The 17522-nt window shown below is 43.0% G+C and overlaps 2 protein-coding genes across 11 annotated transcripts in view; one reads left to right on the top strand and one right to left on the bottom strand.

Annotated features, from left to right (window-relative positions):
- The window catches only part of LOC131253480 (peptidyl-prolyl cis-trans isomerase FKBP42), a 91079-nt gene that overhangs the window by 4374 nt on the left and 69183 nt on the right, over positions 1 to 17522 (top strand). The gene's annotated exons all lie outside the window — the stretch shown is intronic.
- Positions 7118 to 10069, bottom strand: LOC131253482 (wall-associated receptor kinase 2-like). Its single transcript, XM_058254498.1, has 2 exons — positions 8161 to 10069; positions 7118 to 7445 (listed from the first exon to the last, which is right to left on the bottom strand). Exons 1-2 carry the CDS (start codon positions 9032 to 9034, stop codon positions 7189 to 7191), a joined length of 1131 nt encoding a protein of 376 aa, XP_058110481.1. The 5' UTR covers positions 9035 to 10069; the 3' UTR covers positions 7118 to 7188.

Raw genomic sequence — 17522 nt, 5'->3', positions numbered from 1 at the left:
CGGATGAAGAGTTATAATCAAACTAAAACTTACTATTTATAGTAAAAACGGAATTAAACATGGAATTCGACCGTCGATATGATGGAATCTCGCAAATTCGGCGTGGGCAACCTGGCACAACCGGGTTGGTTGGCTAAAGTAGCTTGTCCTACCCCAAAATCATATATGGTACGTCGAGTAACTCATTCTGGTTTGCGAGATATGTCTGTTTTAAGGTTCTGACGGTCTTGATGACTTCCGCCTCCGATCAGGCCTTCTCTAGTCCATCTTGGACATGAAAGTGTCCGCGACCCGCTCTACATCAAGTATGGATCACCACCTTTTTAAAAATGGAACTAAACTAATATAAGAGTCTAGCCCCACAAACTTAACTTTTATGTAAGTTGTAAAAAGTGAGGATCTTGTCATAAGTTATGTGGCATGTGCAATGCCCAAAATAGTGTATTCTAAAGGGGATTTGAACTATTTGTTTGCGCTACATAGCGAAAGTTACGATATGTTACGTAGTGTACAGTATTTAAAACACTGATTTAAATTAAGAAATTAAGGGTGTCAAATGGCTAAACACTCTGAAAATGGAGCTGTCAGTAGATTTTTCATGTAGTAAAATAGTTTAATGCACCATGAACACAGCAGGATGCAGGGTGGCAATTCACTTATCACAGCATATTTTGAGATGTAATTGAATCTAGAAACCAGTTGGTCCAATCAGTGATTCCAGTACAGCAATGGGGCATTCAGGCTTTCTGCCTTGGACTTTTTGATATTGAGTCAACCTACCAAGTAGTAGGACCCTATTTTTTTGTCAAAGTGGATTGAAATTATTGTGGCTCTATTTGCTGTGCAAAAAAAGGTGCATGCCATAAACAGACATTTTGATACACATCCATCTGGTACTGAGCATTTTGCCATATCCCATATGGATAGGATATGATACATGAAGATACCTAAACTCCATAATCCCGGATCTTGTGCTCATATGGCATGAGCTTAGGCTTTTAGACTTTTTCAGCTACTTGTTCACTTCGCTCATCTTACCAGAACTTAAAATCATAAATTCTTTTAGTTGCATGAAAATTTTAGATTTGAAATCATAATAACAGAGGATAAACATTATCCGTTTACATTCTTGTGTTTGTGTTGTGAACTTGAGAACCATTAATAAAATGGTATATTTGTTTGAGGACTAGAGAGTTCACCACAATGATGCTGTTTTTTTTTTTTTTTTTTTTTTTGAGAGAGAGAGAGAGAGAGCATGATGATGCTGTTACTCAAACTAATGAGAAAAAAAAGTGTAGAGTTCCTCTTATGGCCTGACCGAATAACATTAACAAAATGGGTACATCTAATAATTCTGTACCCTTTCAAGCTGTATCGTAAATGTGGCAGCGTGACATTAAAAAATGATTGTCATTCTTGACATATGAACATCCACCTGTTTTTTTTTTTAGATCCACATGTTTCTAGTATATGATAGAAGGGCAAGCATTCTTTCATGACTGGTGTATGGCTTTTTTTTTAGGTCTCTACTGATCCAAAAGAAAAAAAGAAAAAGAAAAGAAAAGAAAAGAAAAAATTCTTTCCTTAAACACGTTTAACTTGTGTGAGGGTACTAGACTTAAAGCATGCACATTTGGTATCATGTGAAATTGCACATTATTTGATCATGGGGGGTAGATATGTGAAAGAAGATTACGGAATGTTTGGGGAAAGGACAAGACACTTAATGCAATGCTTTCTATCACTAGTTTCATCTTTTCCTTTTCCGGTTTTTAATATAATCTCTTATTCATGTCATGTCTTTTTCGTCTCTCCTATTCTTTTGGCTGCATAAGGGAGAAGTTGTTATTGAATGCTCTTTTGTGTGGTTGAGTCCTTGTTAAGATACTTTGTTGGAAAATCTTTGAGCAATCATCAATCAATCACTCTTTCGTTTTTTTTTTCTCCCTCATTTCTTTTCATTTTTTTTCTTTGATAAAATGAATCTTTCTTTGCAATCCTTGAAGGTTTGTTTGATGCAGTGTTTAAATTATCGGCGATATCATCGAATTATCGCCGATAATTTCGGTTTCGCTGGAGTTCCGACACCGAAACTTCCTTTTTTCGTTTCTCTTCCTAATATCGCCGATTTTATCGATTTTTTGTGAAAAGTCCAGTTGTAAGCGAGAAATCGCGGGATAACTGTAGCAGTGTTCACAATATCGATACTATTGGCCGATAATATCGTTATCGCATGCAAGCGATACGAAACCCCCAGAAATCACTCGGAAATTTTAAAAAGATAAGGATTCTGTATCCTGCAATATATCACAGGATATTGCACGATTTTCGTTGATACATTCACATTTCGACGATAAAAGGGCCTGAGATGCTGGGTAACTACTGAAAAATCGAGAGAAAAAATTAAAAATAAAAATAAAAATCTTTGAATCGATGTGAGAGAAGGCGTTTTAGTACCTGTAGAGAAGAAGATTGCGTAATCGGACCAAGAATTTGGTGGGCCACTCCATAGATCGACAGTGGTGCGTTGTAATTACATTTTCCCTTTTCTTTTTCTTCCAATGGATAAAGATTCAACGCAGTTTTCGGCGAGAAATCCACAAAAATCGTGGAGATTTGGAGTTCCGGAAGGACCGGAACCCTCTTTCTTCAAAAATGGCAATGGAAACGGAGAAATTTCAGGGAGATTTGGGGTTTCGGAAGGACCGGAACCCTCTTTTCTTCGAAAATGACTTCGGCCGGTCTCTGTAGTAGGGAACTCCGATCCCTTTTAACCTGGAGTTTGGTCCATCGTGATGTATCTAGTCTATCCACACCGTCCGATATCTTTAAATGGGGTATCCGATCCTTGACTTTGGGCCCATCGTGAATGTATGTGGTTTATCCACACCGTCCATTAGTTTTTGCAGCTCGTTTAAATGGTTGAGCCCAAAACTGAAGCATATCCAAAGCTCAAGTGGACCATACCACAGGAAACAGGGGGAATAATGATTTCCACCGTTGAAACCTTGCTAGGGCCCATAGTGATGTTTACTTGTAATCCAACTTTTAATAATACCACAATAACATGGATGAAGGGAAAACACAAATGTAAGCTTGATCCAAAACTTCTGTTGCCCTCGGTAAATTTTCAATGGTGGACGTTCAATTCACACTGTTTGCCGTGGTGTGGTCCATTTGAGCTTTGGATAAGCTTTATTTTTGGGTTTAAGCCCTAAAATTATATGGTAAAACGGATGGAAGGAGTGGATAGAATATATAAATCATGGTGGACCCCACAGAGTTTACTCAGTATGTTTGGTGCAATGAGTTACACCGGACGGACGTGGATTCGAAAGCCTTTTCTACGGATTTCCTGCGCTGGAAACCTATTTGGGGGCCAACGTGATGTTTGTGAGAAATCCATACCGCCCATCTGTTTTATGAGCTCATTTTACCATATAAGACTAAAAGTGAGCAGGATCCAAGACTCAAGTCGTCTGTACTAAAGGAAAACGTGGTTAGGGAAATTCCTACCGTTGAAACCTCCTCGGGGTCGACACTGATGTTTACATATCATCCATACCGTTACTCAGATCGCACGGGGAAATCAGATTGCATATTGAGTTACTCAGTACGCTCTTATCATACTGAGTAAACTCTGTTAGGCCCACCGTGAATGTATCTGGTCTATCCACACCGTCCATCCGTTTTTCCATCTTATTTTAGGGATTGAGACCAAAATTTAAGCATACCCAAAGATCAAGTGGACCAAACGATTGGAAACAGTTGGAATAATAACTTCCACCGTTGAAACATTTCTGGGGCCCTTTCCGTCAACAAGGACAGCCCGATCATCGACTTCTATTCTGTTTCTCCTTCAGGTGCTGTCTGGAACATCCCGTGCCACAGGGACCTCCACGATTGGGAGATAACTGAGTACGCCAACCTTCTCGGAGTGCTGTCCACTGCTTCCCCCAACCACGCGGTATCGGACAAGATTATTTGGAATATTGATAAGTCTGGCAAATTCTCAGTTAAATCCCTTTATGCCCTGCTAACCCGTCCCCCCGTTGTTTCTCGTGGCCCTGCTTTCATCTCGAAATATCCTATCCCTCCCAAATTTATTTGCTTTGTATGGCTCACTTCAAAAAATAGGATCCTCACGATTGATAATTTGAAGAAAAAAGGCATGCAACTCCCCAACATCTGCCTATGCTGCATGGAGAATGAGGAAACTGTCGATCACCTCCTTATTCACTGCCCTTTCGTTTCTAAGATCCGGGAGGATTTTCAGTCTCGCTTCAACATCAAAGGTTGTGTTCCGGCATCCGCTATCCTCGCCTTAGAGTACTGGCACGGTATCAAGTTGGACAAAAATCATTCCTTGGTCTGGCGCATGTCATTAGTGGCTATTTGGTGGGCGGTTTGGAAAGAACGAAATGAGAGATGCTTCAACAACAATCTCTCTTCGGTCTCCTCTGTTGGGTCCAGGGCTAAATCCCTTGTTATTGAATGGGCTGCCAATATTTCGGCTCTAAAGGGTTTTGATTTTCTTTTCTTAGGCTTATAGCCCTGTTTTCCTTCTCTTTCTTTTTTGGTTCTCTGCCATCTCGGCAGAGCTTGCTGTTTGTTTTCCTTTTTCTTCTTAAATGAATTTCTCGTTATCTTCAAAAAAAAAAAAAAAAAACATTTCTGGGGCCCACAATGATGTTTATTTCTCATCCAACCTGTTCATAAGATCACACAGACATGGATGAAGGGAAAACACAAATGCAAGCTTGATCCAAAACTTCTGTGGCCCCCAAGAAATTTTCAACGGTAGATGTTCAATTCACACTGTTTCCCATTGTGTGTTCCACTTGAGGTTTGGATATACTTCATTTTTAGGCTCAAGCCCAAAAATTATCTATTAAAATGGATGGATGGAGTGGATAAAATACATAAATCACGGTGGACCCCAAAGAGCTTACTCAGTACACGCTTAGCATACTAAGTTACTCGGTACGCAATCCGCTTCCTTTTAGCGTGGTGTGCGGGTGCGAACGTCAGTGGCATGTGGACTTCACCAAGTTCTGTGGACCCCACCATGATGTATGTGTTATATCGACATGGTCCATCCAATTAGCGAGATCATTTTAGGTAGTGAATCCAAAAATGAGGCAGATCCAAAGCTAGGGTGGACCACACCGCCAAGGCAGTGGGGACAATGATTCCTGCCGTTGAAACCTTCCTAGGCGCTATGGCCCACAGTGGTGTTTATTTGTCATCCAAGTTGTTCATAAGATCACACGGAGATGGATAAAGGTAAAATACAAAAATGACATGGATCCAAAACTTTTGTGGCCTCTAATGATTTTTCAATGGTAGGCATGTTCAATTCACATTGTTTCCTGTGGTGTGGTCCATTTGAGCATTGGATATGCTTCATCTTTGGGATCAAGCCTTAAAATTATCTTTAAAATGAATGGATGGGGTGGATAAAATACATAAATCACAATGGGCCCCACACAGTTGACTTAGTACGATAAGCGTATTGATTTATACGATGCGCACGTATCACTTGTTTGTATCCGTAGATTGATGGATCGATGTTATGTGGGGCCATCATAATGATAAATATTTTATCAATGTCGTCCATTTATTTTGATAGATAATTTTAAGGCACGAGTCCAAAATGAGACAGATCTGCATGACTGCATCTCAGGTGGACCACACTAAGGGAAACAGTGGTGATTAAATGGCCACCATTAAAAACTTCATAGGGCCATTGTAATGTTTTTTTTTTATTGCCATCCAACCTCTTAATTAGGTCACACAGATCTTGATGAAGCGAAAACACGGTTTAGATTATGTTAGAATTTGCCACATGTACCATTTTCAAATGCTAGGTATCAAGTGTCATACGCAGCCAGAGTATCAAATGCCACACGGATAGGATAATCTAATCCATCCTTGATTTGGCATCTTTGAGTTCATTTACTTTTACATGTCTTAATTACTGTATGGCAGCTGCATTTGTATTAGATAAACTCAATTTGGCTACTACATGTCTTAATTACTTCTACTATTTGTATCAAAGGCTTTCTTATTAATGATAGGATAAGAGGGGTGTGTAGAGTTCTTAAACTTCACCCATTTCTTCTTTTCTTCTTTCCCACCAAAACCCATCCCTCCAAAAACGCCATGAACGTTACTGCTAGGTTTCTGAGTTCTTCTTCCTCTTCCTTCCTCTTCCAAGTTCCAACCCTTCAAATCCCCAAATTCCAAAATCTTCAACCCAAACCCCAAAACCCTAACCCTAATCTTCCGATATGAATCCAAACCCCCCAGCAAGCAGAATCCAATGCAAGGCAGCAGCGGTAGGCCGACTCCCTCCAGAAACCCTAGGAAGAAGAACTCGTACAGGTCTTCTAGAAGGTCCGTTATCAAGAAGACATTTGTCCAGGAGCAACTTATCTTCACCTCTTCGATATTAATAATTTCTCTGAAAATCAGTCTTTAAAGATTATATGAACCACGATGAGCGAAGTAATTTGATGCCCGATCCGAACCTTGCCCAATCCGATCCGACTCACTCGGGTTTCCTGACCGAGTCGGACTCGGGTCGGTTCAGTCCAGCAGGGGTTCAGATCGGTCCAAGTCAGATGACTCAGACTCGGTACCGGATCGGTCTAAGTTCGGGTTGGGCCATGTAGAATCCGGACCGAGTCGAGTTGGACCCAATCCAATCCGACTCGGTCCGATGCCAAGCTCTAAACATTACGTTGGATGCTAGGAAGTTTTTAATGGTTGGCGTTTAATGACCACTATTTCCTGTGGTGGTTCACTTGAAATTTTTATTTATTTCTTCTTTGGCACGGTATCCTAAAATAATCTGTAAAAATAGATGAACAGTATAGATATACAATGCATGCATCGAGGTGGGCCTCTCAGGTCACTGTCTCACCCATCATTGTGGCAGACAAGTCACTCTCATCTAATTTAGCGAAAATGTGAATAGGTTTGATCATTAATATATATATATATATATATATATATATATATATATATATATATATATATATATATATATATATATATATATATATATAATGACGAGTGAAAAATCATGAAATACTAATTGACTTGGGAACAACTCAAGAGAAGAACAAACTAAAAATTTGAGATAGAACCCAATAATGTACTATCTCGTTGAGTCTATCTATATTAATTTATGCCGAGTTGAGTGGACCAGGTTTCTAGTCGTCCAACGGGTTCTTGAACTATTATGCTAATTGGAATTGAGGGATTACCTAAAACAACAGCGATGGCTGGAAATTTATGTGTGTCTTTAATGCATTCTCTTTGATCATCGTAGAGTCCATGGTAGCCCTTCCAACACGAACAAGAATAATTCCCTGGCAAATTTATGCAATTCTGTTGACAAAGCTTCTTCACATAATTCTCCTTGCACTCATCGATATCTACAAATCAGCCATCACAAGCAGTAGGAACAAGTCAGTAATTTACATCACATCAATTGGATGATTAGGAACATTAGTTCATAGTGATTCTTACGAGATTTTAGCAACCTAAGGTTGGGTTCACTGTCTGGACTGTCTAGTTTGTATCCAAAAGATAAGATTTAAAGCTATTGATCTAATGCTTAGAGTAATTGGGTCAATGTGATTTTTTTGTTTTTGGGTGTCACTCAAAGAGTTGATTGGACTGAATGTACGGTTCAGATCAATGGTTGGACTATTGACTTATCCAATCCACCTCATTTTCACAATTTGGCAAGAATCATCATGCCTTGGCACCCTCCAAGGAGATTAAGGATCCCCTAGTATCCTTGAGAGCAATTGCACAGAAAACCAGGGCCACTAGGCTAATTATGGTAATATATATCCTTTATGAGATCGATTTGAACCATCTGATCACCGATGGTCCAGTCAAGCACTACTGGAAAGCTTTCACTTCTATGCAGATATCATGTATAGAAATTGAATGCCTTCTCATCCATGAGATGGGCCATCAACCACATGATCGATGGACGATCCTTACCTTAGAAGATTGGATTGGATCCAAGTTACATTCAAGATCGATGATGGGACTTATCATGCTTATCCAATCCATTTTCAGAGCTACACAAAAGCATTTTCATGTGATAATAAATAGACTAAGAAAGGATAATCATACCTTGGCACCCTCCAATGAGATAAGGATTCCCCTCATAACCTTCAGAACAATTGCACCGGTAACCGTCAGTCGATTCATAACAGGTGCTATTCTCACTCACGCAAGCGAAGCTGGCCAAGTCCTTCCGTGCCATCTCGCATGTTTCATTTGAAATAGCCCAGTCAAGCACCACTGGAATGGATTCACTTCTATCCAAGAAGTTAAAACCGATCAGATCCGATTCATTGAAGCTAAATGCATCTTTCTCCACCAGAAATGCATAGCTACATGGATTGAAACTGGAAACATTTTTATGGTTAGAGACACTATCAAGAGTCACTTCAAAACTCTTGAAAGCATTTGGGATAGCTGTTTGGCAACATCCAATCCCAGAGCAGGAGCCATTGATGACGCTGTTTCTGTCATTGCAAAATGACATACAACCACTCTTGAAATCACGGCCCCAGAAGCCGGTGATGGAGGCGATGGTATCGCAGCCGATGGCTGTCAATTTGTTATGGGTTTCTGAGAACGTGAACGGCTGACTTTCGTCTAAGTTCATCCAATTCTTCCAGACGAGGTCTAACTTTCCTGTGTTGGTGTAGCACCGGTAGCCTATATAGTTCAAGATTCTCATTAGGCCTGAGATTAATGTTGTGTTGAGAACCTCAAGCTCGCCCATGTATGGTTTTGGAGGTTGAAAAGTGGTGTTGCAGGAGATATTGAAGCTTCCTCCACCAATATTGCAGCTATCGCCAATGCCAAACGGGTAGGGAATACTAATATTTCCGCATTTGTTGGGGCAGCCGGGCTTCGTTGTTACTGGAGGTTGTGATGATAATGCTTCTACTGTTGCTACTAGCAAGTAGAGCTGAAGTAACAGATAAAAACCCATCTCTCTCTCTCTCTCTCTCTCAAAATGAATCTGTGGAGAGGAGGTGGGAGATTGTGGCTATAAATAGGCCATACATCAATCGCTCAATACTGGGACATTGGTTGAAGGGTTGTGATCTTCCAATCTTGGTAATTAACAAGTCAGACACATCAATTGTACATGTTGTCAGACCAACAGCTTGGATACTAAGTCAAAGCCCCAAATGGGTATTTTAATTAGTTAATGTTATTGTCGGAGTCTTATTTATTTATGAATGCGGAGCACACCTCTCTTCTCCCATCACATCAATCACAAAACGTATCTATTTTCTCTCTCCCAATAGTTTGCGTAACAGACCATTTAACTTTTATTGTGTGTAACTACTCATGAACCCATCATGGTTTATACGTTAGATTCACACTGTCCATCAATTTTTCCAGGTCAATATATAGCATGAGCTGAAAATAAGGGAGGATTAAACAAAACTGCCAGTGAAAACTTTTTAGAGCTAACTATTAGGCTTATTTGCCATGTAATTCTGTTCATAAAGTCACGAATACCTGGATGAAGGTAGCATGGAATATATGGAATAGATCAAGAAATATTTGAACTGTGATTCATACCTATTGTTCATACCTTGTGACCGGATTTCAACTAATATTAGCTTCATCAAAACCTTCTGTAGCTCTAAGGAACTTTCAACAGTAGTATCAATTTCTTCTATTTCTTGTGGTGTTGTCCACTTGATCTTTTTTTAGTTACACATCCTAAAATGAACTCAAAAAACAAATGGACGGAATGGATTTCTCAGAACATCACGGTGGCCCCACTTAGGTTTCCACCGCAGAAACTTCTCAAAACATCACGGTGTCCTGCTTAGGTTTCCACTGCAGGAACTTCCTGCCGAAGGCCTTCGCAGGAAATCCGCGTAATGCGTGTCATTGGTGATAAGGTAAACCAATGAGAAGAGACGGCGCTGAATTTTCCTTAGCTACCATGGACAAAATCTTCATTTATTCATTAGTCTTGTTCTGACCTTGAATTGGTAAAACAACCTGCAAGTTGCAACCTAACCCAAAAGCATCGATCCCTTTATATATATATGTACGGATTCTCTGTTCCAGTACTTAGAGATTTCCTGTGCCCCAGGAATTTGTTGAGCCACATCTAGCAAAGCAATAAAAAAAAAATGAAAAAAAAAGAACCTAATTAAAATGGAATTTAGATTCCCTGTTTTGTTTAACCGTTGGCTGCCTACGGTCATACTCTGTGCCAACAAATGGGTTGGTAGCTCCCGCGAGCCCCAACATTATGTTTGTTACGAGGAAAATAGACCGTCCAATGAGATAAAGTCAGCTCGGAATACCATGTATTTTTTTAGGTTAGTCAAACAACCAATGCAACTACGAGCTCAACTTCTAGCTCTAGACCGAGCAGGAAATGAGATCGGTATCGACCTTTCATCAATCCTCAATAGCAAGTCGGAAAGCCCATTGGTTTGCCCAACGACAAAAGGAATTTGGCCATTACTCGCCGAAGGAGTCAGGTCGGCATAACCCCAAGTTGGCATGGCCCCAGGTTGGTATGACTCCAAACCAGTTCCGACCTGGTCCCAACAATGCCTTCCCGAGACTCCAACCGAGAATCTAGGAAGGCAGCCGCAACACGGATCTGCCCGAGATCTTAGTCGAAGATCTCAAGAGATCCTCCCGATACGCACGAGATCCGAATCCCATTACAATATGCACCTAACAAATAAGGAGACCGACTCCTACTCCACCACCTTCTCCCACCTATAAATAGGAGCATCACTAACAGAGAAAGGTACTCACAATCTAAGGCTTAAAACCCTATTCATGACCGGATCCAGATTCCTGACTTAGGCATCGGAGGGTCCCATGCTGCAGCCAAGGTCTCCTTTATCCGTTCTTGGCGCAGGCACTCGAAGGTCTAGGGAAGGCCACCCAGATTTTTACATCAACAATTTAGCGTTGTTTGTGAGAAAACAACGAAAGTCGTTCTCCACATCTGCAGTGTTTTAACAATGGCAAAGGAAAGGAAGAAAGCTCAGACCTCCATCGTTGCACCCGATCTTGTGCCACTGGAGCAATCTGCTGACCACCGGGATTCATCTTCCCAACTTCAGGCTGACTCTACACCTGTAGGACCAATGCAACGATCCCGAAATCGGGAAGGTCGGCTTGTCTATCTCGAGCAGCAAGTTGAAGCACTGACTAACAAACTTGATAAAGTGAATGTTAATGCAACAGAACCCTCCCCACGTCCATGGGGCTGAGGAAGCAGTACCTCGAGCAGTCACATAAATTCCTGCACTGTCTGAAGTGCCCATTGGCTCTCAAAGAAGCGTATAGATTAGAGTATCGAGGCTGGCTCCCTCCCACGTTTCGAGCACTGCCGCACTGGCTGCCTCCGACTTACGTCATGAGTTGGAGAAGAAGTGCAGCAAATCTCCCAAAACTACGGCCGAGGCAGTAGCCGAGAGCCAAGACCCCTGGGAGGCTGAGCTCAATGAACTGCGGGGCCAAATCAGCGACATACGGTTGTGGGCTTACTGCGGACGTGCTCCAACCTCAGTAAAGGCAATGTTGGAAGAAACCGAGTCCCCGTTCACCGTCGACATCATGCATGCCCAGGTTCTGCATGCTGCAGATCACCCCTTATTCTGAAACCACCAACCCGGCCAAACACCTGGAATCCTTTAGGGTCTGGATTGAACTTCATGGCGCATCAACCGCGGTTATGTGCCGAGTGTTTTCCCTAACCCTAACAAGAGCGACCCGGAAATGGTTCCAGCAATTGATGTCACAATCCATCAGCTTGTTCACACAGCTCAGCAAAGTGTTCATCACCAACTTTATTGGAGGAAAGGAAAGGCTCAAACCTATTACTCACCTTCTCACCATCATCTAGAGAGGATGAATTGTTGAAGGACTACATTAAGCGCTTCAACCTGGAAGCGATGCAAGTGGAAGGGCACTCGGAAGAGATCGCCTTGGCCACCATGATGGGAGGCCTGAGGGAAGGAATGTTCCTCTTCTCACTCGGTAAGAACCCAACGACAACGTTGGCCAATCTCCTCAATCGAGCTCAAAAATACTCCAACGTCGAGGAGCTTTTCAGCTTGCGAAAAGCTACTCAAAATAGGGGCAACTCAACCAAGGAGAAGCGACCTAAGGAAGAGCAAGCCTCGACCAATGGCAACAAGTGAAGAAGGGACGACGATTCGACAATCAGTGTCCGACCAGACGACTCGAGAGTAGGTTCAGCTCATACACCCCTCTCAATGCCACTCCCGAACAGAGGTCCTCATGGAAGTGTGGGACAAACAACTCCTTAAGTGGTCGAACAAGATGAAGTCCGATGTCGACAAATGTGACAAACGGAAGTACTGCCACTTCCGCCGTGACCACGGTCACTCCACCAGTGACTGCTTTGATCTAAAGGAGAAGATTGAAGCCCTCATCCGTAACGGACACTTGCGGGAATGTGTTAACAGGCTAGAGGAACGTGCAGATTAGAGAAAAGAACAGTCTATCAACAACGAAGCTACCGGGGAGATCCGTACCATCTTTGGAGGACCCGCTGGAGGTGGAGACTCGAACCGAGCATGAAGAGCTCATGCTCGAAGTATCAGTCATAGCAGCTTGGAACATCAGGTTCACGTCACCAGCAGACCGAAAGAACAAAAAATAGCATCCTGTGAGCTGACCTTCACCGAAGAGGACACCTAACGTGTCCACCACCGCCATGATGATGCGTTGGTGGTGACCATGACAATAGCCAACCGAAAAGTATTTCGAATATTGGTGGACACTGGCAGCTCGGTTTATATCCTCTTAGCTGAAGCCTTCAACAAGATGGAAGTCGGGAGGCCCCAACTCCGACCTATCAAAACTCCCTTGCTCGAATTCGCTGGCGACTGCAGGGTCACCTCCGAAGGGTCCATATTGCTTCCTATCACGGCGGGAGAAGGGCAGAATCAAACGACAACCATGGTCAACTTCCTTGTTGTCGACTTTCCTTCTGTTTACAACATCATCCTTGGATGACCGTCCCTTAACACCCTACGTGTTGTGGTATCTACACACCACCTGGTGATGAAATTCCCAATCGAGCATGGTGTCGAAATGGTCAGAGGAGATATACAAGAAGCAATTCAATGCTATTTTACCGCCTTGAGGGCGTAACATCAGACAATGGAAATTACCTCATACGATCATCGGGAAGAATCGGTCGAAAGAGGGTCCCCAGTCGAGGACCTCGTAGTTGTCCCCCTTGCCGATTCCGACCTGACTTAGACGGTTCAGGTCGGTTCATCACTGGATCCAGCTCTACAGGACGAGCTTATAAGCCTCCTCAGACAACATGCCGACATGTTCTCCTGGTCTCATCAGGACATGCCCGGCATCGACCCAAAAGTCATGATCCACAAACTAAACGTGGACCCTAATCACCGTCTAGTGAGGCAAAAAATGATGAGCCTTTAAACCAAAACAATACGCCATCATTGGAGAAGAGGTCGGCAAGCTGCTCGAAGCAAGCTTCATTGAAGAGATATACTACCCCGACTGGATCGCAAACGTCGTCTTCGTAAAAAAGTCCAACGGGAAGTAGCAGGTCTATGTTAATTACACCGACCTAAACAAAGCCTGCCCCAAGGACAATTTTTTCCTCCCACGGATCGACCAATTGGTCGACAGCACTGCTAGGCACGAACTGCCAGAAGATGACCTTTGTCACTAACAAAGGGCTTTACTGCTACAAGGTCATGCCCTTCGAGTTGAAGAATGCTGGAGCCACATACCAGCGACTCGTCAACAAGATGTTTTACCAGTAGATCGAACAATCTATGGAAGTCTACGTCGACGACATGCTCGTCAAGAGCATCAAAGCTACATACCATGTTGCCGACCTCAAAGAGATGTTGCAATCTTGCGAAAATACTGAATGAAATTAAATCCAAGTAAATGCGCCTTCAAGGTCAGCTCGGGAAAGTTCTTCGGCTTTCTGGTTAGCCAAAGGGGGATAAAAGCAAACCCCAACAAAATTCGAGCCATGCTGGATACGAACTCGCAATAACGATGAAGGAAATTCAATGCCTAACCATCAGGATCGCTGCCCTCAACCAATTCGTCTCTCGAGCCACGGACAAGTGTCTGTCGTTCTTCAAATAGTTAAAAGGGAAACAAAAGACATAATGGACAAAAGAATGCGAGCTTGCCTTCCAGCAGCTTAAACAGTACTTGGGATCTTCACTACTGCTTTCAAAGGTCGAGCAAGGAGAATTGCTCCTGCTATATCTAGCAGTTTTGATAGCAGCGGTCAGGTTGACCCTTATCCGGGAGCAAGGTGGGAAGAAGTTATCAGCATATTACAATAGCAAAGCCCTGGTCCCACCGAAGACTAGGTATCTAGACATCGAAAAGCTTGCCCTAGCCCTGGTCTTCCCATCCTGTTGCCTACGACCTTACTTCGAGGCCCATACCATCATAGTCCCGACCAATCAGCCTCTCCGCCAGGTACTTCAAAGGCCTGAGGTATCAGAGAGACTCATGAAATGGGCGATTGAGCTCAGCAAATTCGACATCAGATACCAGCCGCGGAGTGCCATCAAAGGCCAAACAGTGGCTGACTTCATTGTTGAGCTCACTGTCGAGCAAAAAATCGGAAGTTGATCCAGACAATGGAGCCGATCAGCCAACCGAGGACAGATAAGAGGTCGAGCTAGATTTGCCGACCTAGATGCTATATGTCGACGGCTTATCCAATTCCAAAGGCAGCGGGGCTGGAGTAGTCCTTAAGGCTCCCGACCAAACTTGCAAGCAGTTATTCACACCCTAAGTATAGGGTTGTGATGTAATAATAATCTCGGTAAGACCGAGGTCGAATCCACAGGGACTGAACCTTGTACGTGATCAGAAAATAACTTGAATTAGAACCAGGCGAAGATGAAATCTAAATCTGAATAATTGAGGAAATAATTGTGATTAAAGTGAGTAAACTACTGAAATTAAAGGTGGGAACTAGGGTTTTCAAGGATCCACTTGTAGAGATCAGGGAGATCTATGCTTGATTCAAGAACACAACTGAAATCAGAGTCCCATATTCATCCAGATGGAAGATATATCATTAAAAATCAACTATGAACTTCCTTTGATCTAGTTTTCAAGAGATGAGAGGTGTGAGACTTAGAATTGATTCCATCACAAAACCATGCCCATGAGACAAAGCAAACGACAGAATTTAACCAATCCACTACTAATCTAAGAGAGTTATGAATGTTAGGAAGGATTCCATCATCCAACTATGCCCAGGAGATGATGGTGAACAACAGGGCCTCCTAGATTCACAATCTTAGAATGAAAAGAACATACTCAAAGCTATCGCAGATCTACTGTAATTTGAGTCACAATAAACCATTAAAAATTGAAAGTATATCTTGTAATCAAACTAAAATCAAAGAAGGCTCATAAACATGAATCAAGGCCATAAAAACTACCCATCACACTACAAGCTTCACCTCTTAGCCCTAGCTAAGAGGTTTAGCTCGTCATAGACATGATAAAGCTAAGATCTCTTAATGAAAACATCAAAGAAAAAAGAAAGAAAATCAAGGAAGAAGAACAAGGAAAACTTAACCGGCCCACGCTCTTCCCGCTCTCTCTCTCTCTCTCTCTCTCTCTCTCTCTCTCTCTCTTTGCCTCCACAGCTGCACTGGGGATCCAGGATGATGCCCCACGTCTCTGCTTCTCTCTTTTATAGCCTGCATGAGGCGGTCAGCTGGGAGAAGTCAGTGGTGTGGAGAGCTTTCCCAACAACAGCCGCGTGCACAAGAAAGTTACGCAGCAATTTGCGCTCGGCTTGCGTTTGGCGCGGATAGACGATCCATTGCCTGGATCTAATCCATTCAGCGTTCTTGGCCTTGGTCGGACGTCCCACGGAAGAGTTTTGGACGGCCAAGATTGTCGGTCTGATCCTGGCTGTGGATACGGGACAGCCCGGATCGTCCGGGTTTCTCCGAATGCACGTCCGTGTAATGCATGCAAAAGAACTGATTTTGCGTTAACTGTGGGGCCCATGATTGACGTCAAAAGAGAAATCCAACCCGTCCATTAGAATCGTGGCGAAAAACCCATCAAGTATGTGTACTTTTGCTCGAGTTTGGTGCGGCCAATCAGGATTTTTACTCTACCGTCCATTCCTGCATTTACATGAGATTTGCTTGTGTGGGCATGCATTGGAGCAAAAGGAGATCTTGGCTGGGGTCATCCCCACCCCCTGGACCGAATGGGCGATCCTGATCGTCCATGTGATGAACAGTGTGGGCCCACTACACGTCCCATCGTCCGGACGTTCGGACGCTGGTGAAAATGAAAATTTTTGTTTTTAAAGGAAGGCTCGGTCAGCCCTCTATTTGACCGGATTCTCCATCCGGTGCATCTCTTGTGCATGTGTACCCTATGTACATGCAATGTACATGTAAGGTCCATTGTGATGTATCTTGGGAATCCGTTCCGTTCATCTCTTTTGTCGTCTCATTTAAACAGTTGGGACCAAAATTGAGGCATATCCAGATATCATGTGTTTCCCAAATCAGAGATTCATGGGCTGATCTGTCCGTTGGCCCACATCCTCAAGGATCCAATAGCTGAAATTCGACGTGTACGGTTGATTTATGGTCCTCAGGCCAAATATCAAGTTTCGAGCCGAACGGATGGTGGGAACCTTGTGATCTTGCATTTTGGACGATTTTTAGGCCCGTTTAATGTGAATGGCTTGATTTTCTCGGATCTCTGGCGTATAAATTCTTCGATCTTGGTCCCCTGGGGTCTGTCCCTTGCCTTGGTGATTTCTGGGCGTGAAATCCATGCTTTTAGTACCCTTTTTCAGTCCGGTGCATCTCTTGTGAACGTGTACCCTATGTACATGCAATGTACACGTGGGGTCCATTGTGATGTATCTTGGGAATCCGTTCCGTTCATCTCTTTTGTCATCTCATTTAAACAGTTGGGACCAAAATTGAGGCATATCCAGATATCAAGTGGGCCCCAAATCAGAGATTCATGGGCTGATCTATCCGTTGGCTCGCTTCCTCAAGGATCCAATGGCTGAATTCGACGTGTATAGTTGATTTATGGTCCTCAGGCCAGATATCAAGTTTCGAGCCGAACGGATGGTGAGAACCCTGTGATCTTGCATTCTTGACGATTTTCAGGCCCGTTTAACGTGAATGGCTTGATTTTCTCAGATCTCTGGCGTGTAAATTCTTTGATCTCGATCCCCTAGGGTCCGTCCCTTGCCTTGGTGACTTCTGAGTGTTAAATCCATGCTTTTAATACCCTTTTTCAGTCCAGGCTCCTAAATTCATCTTGCAGCACAAACACGATTAAAATAGGGCGTTAAACGGTATCATGTTCGTAAAATCAGGTAATCACTAGGGTTTAATATGCAATATTTGACCCTCAACAGCAGTGTACCTTAAGATTTG

The sequence above is a fragment of the Magnolia sinica genome, chromosome 8 (genome assembly GCF_029962835.1).
Source record: "Magnolia sinica isolate HGM2019 chromosome 8, MsV1, whole genome shotgun sequence".
In the NCBI taxonomy this organism is placed as follows: Eukaryota; Viridiplantae; Streptophyta; class Magnoliopsida; order Magnoliales; family Magnoliaceae; genus Magnolia; species Magnolia sinica.
The sequence above is the reverse complement of the archived record's forward strand: the minus strand, read 5'-3'. Positions and strand labels throughout refer to the sequence as shown.

What these genes read in the sequence shown, in the direction of transcription:
- LOC131253482 (XM_058254498.1), bottom strand. Translation starts at nt 9,034, where the DNA reads ATGGGTTTTTATCTGTTACTTCAGCTCTACTTGCTAGTAGCAACAGTA. An exon ending in TCTCATTGGAGGGTGCCAAG is followed by an intron (nt 7,446 to 8,160) that starts GTATGATTATCC and finishes GCTGATTTGTAG; the next exon opens with ATATCGATGAGTGCAAGGAG.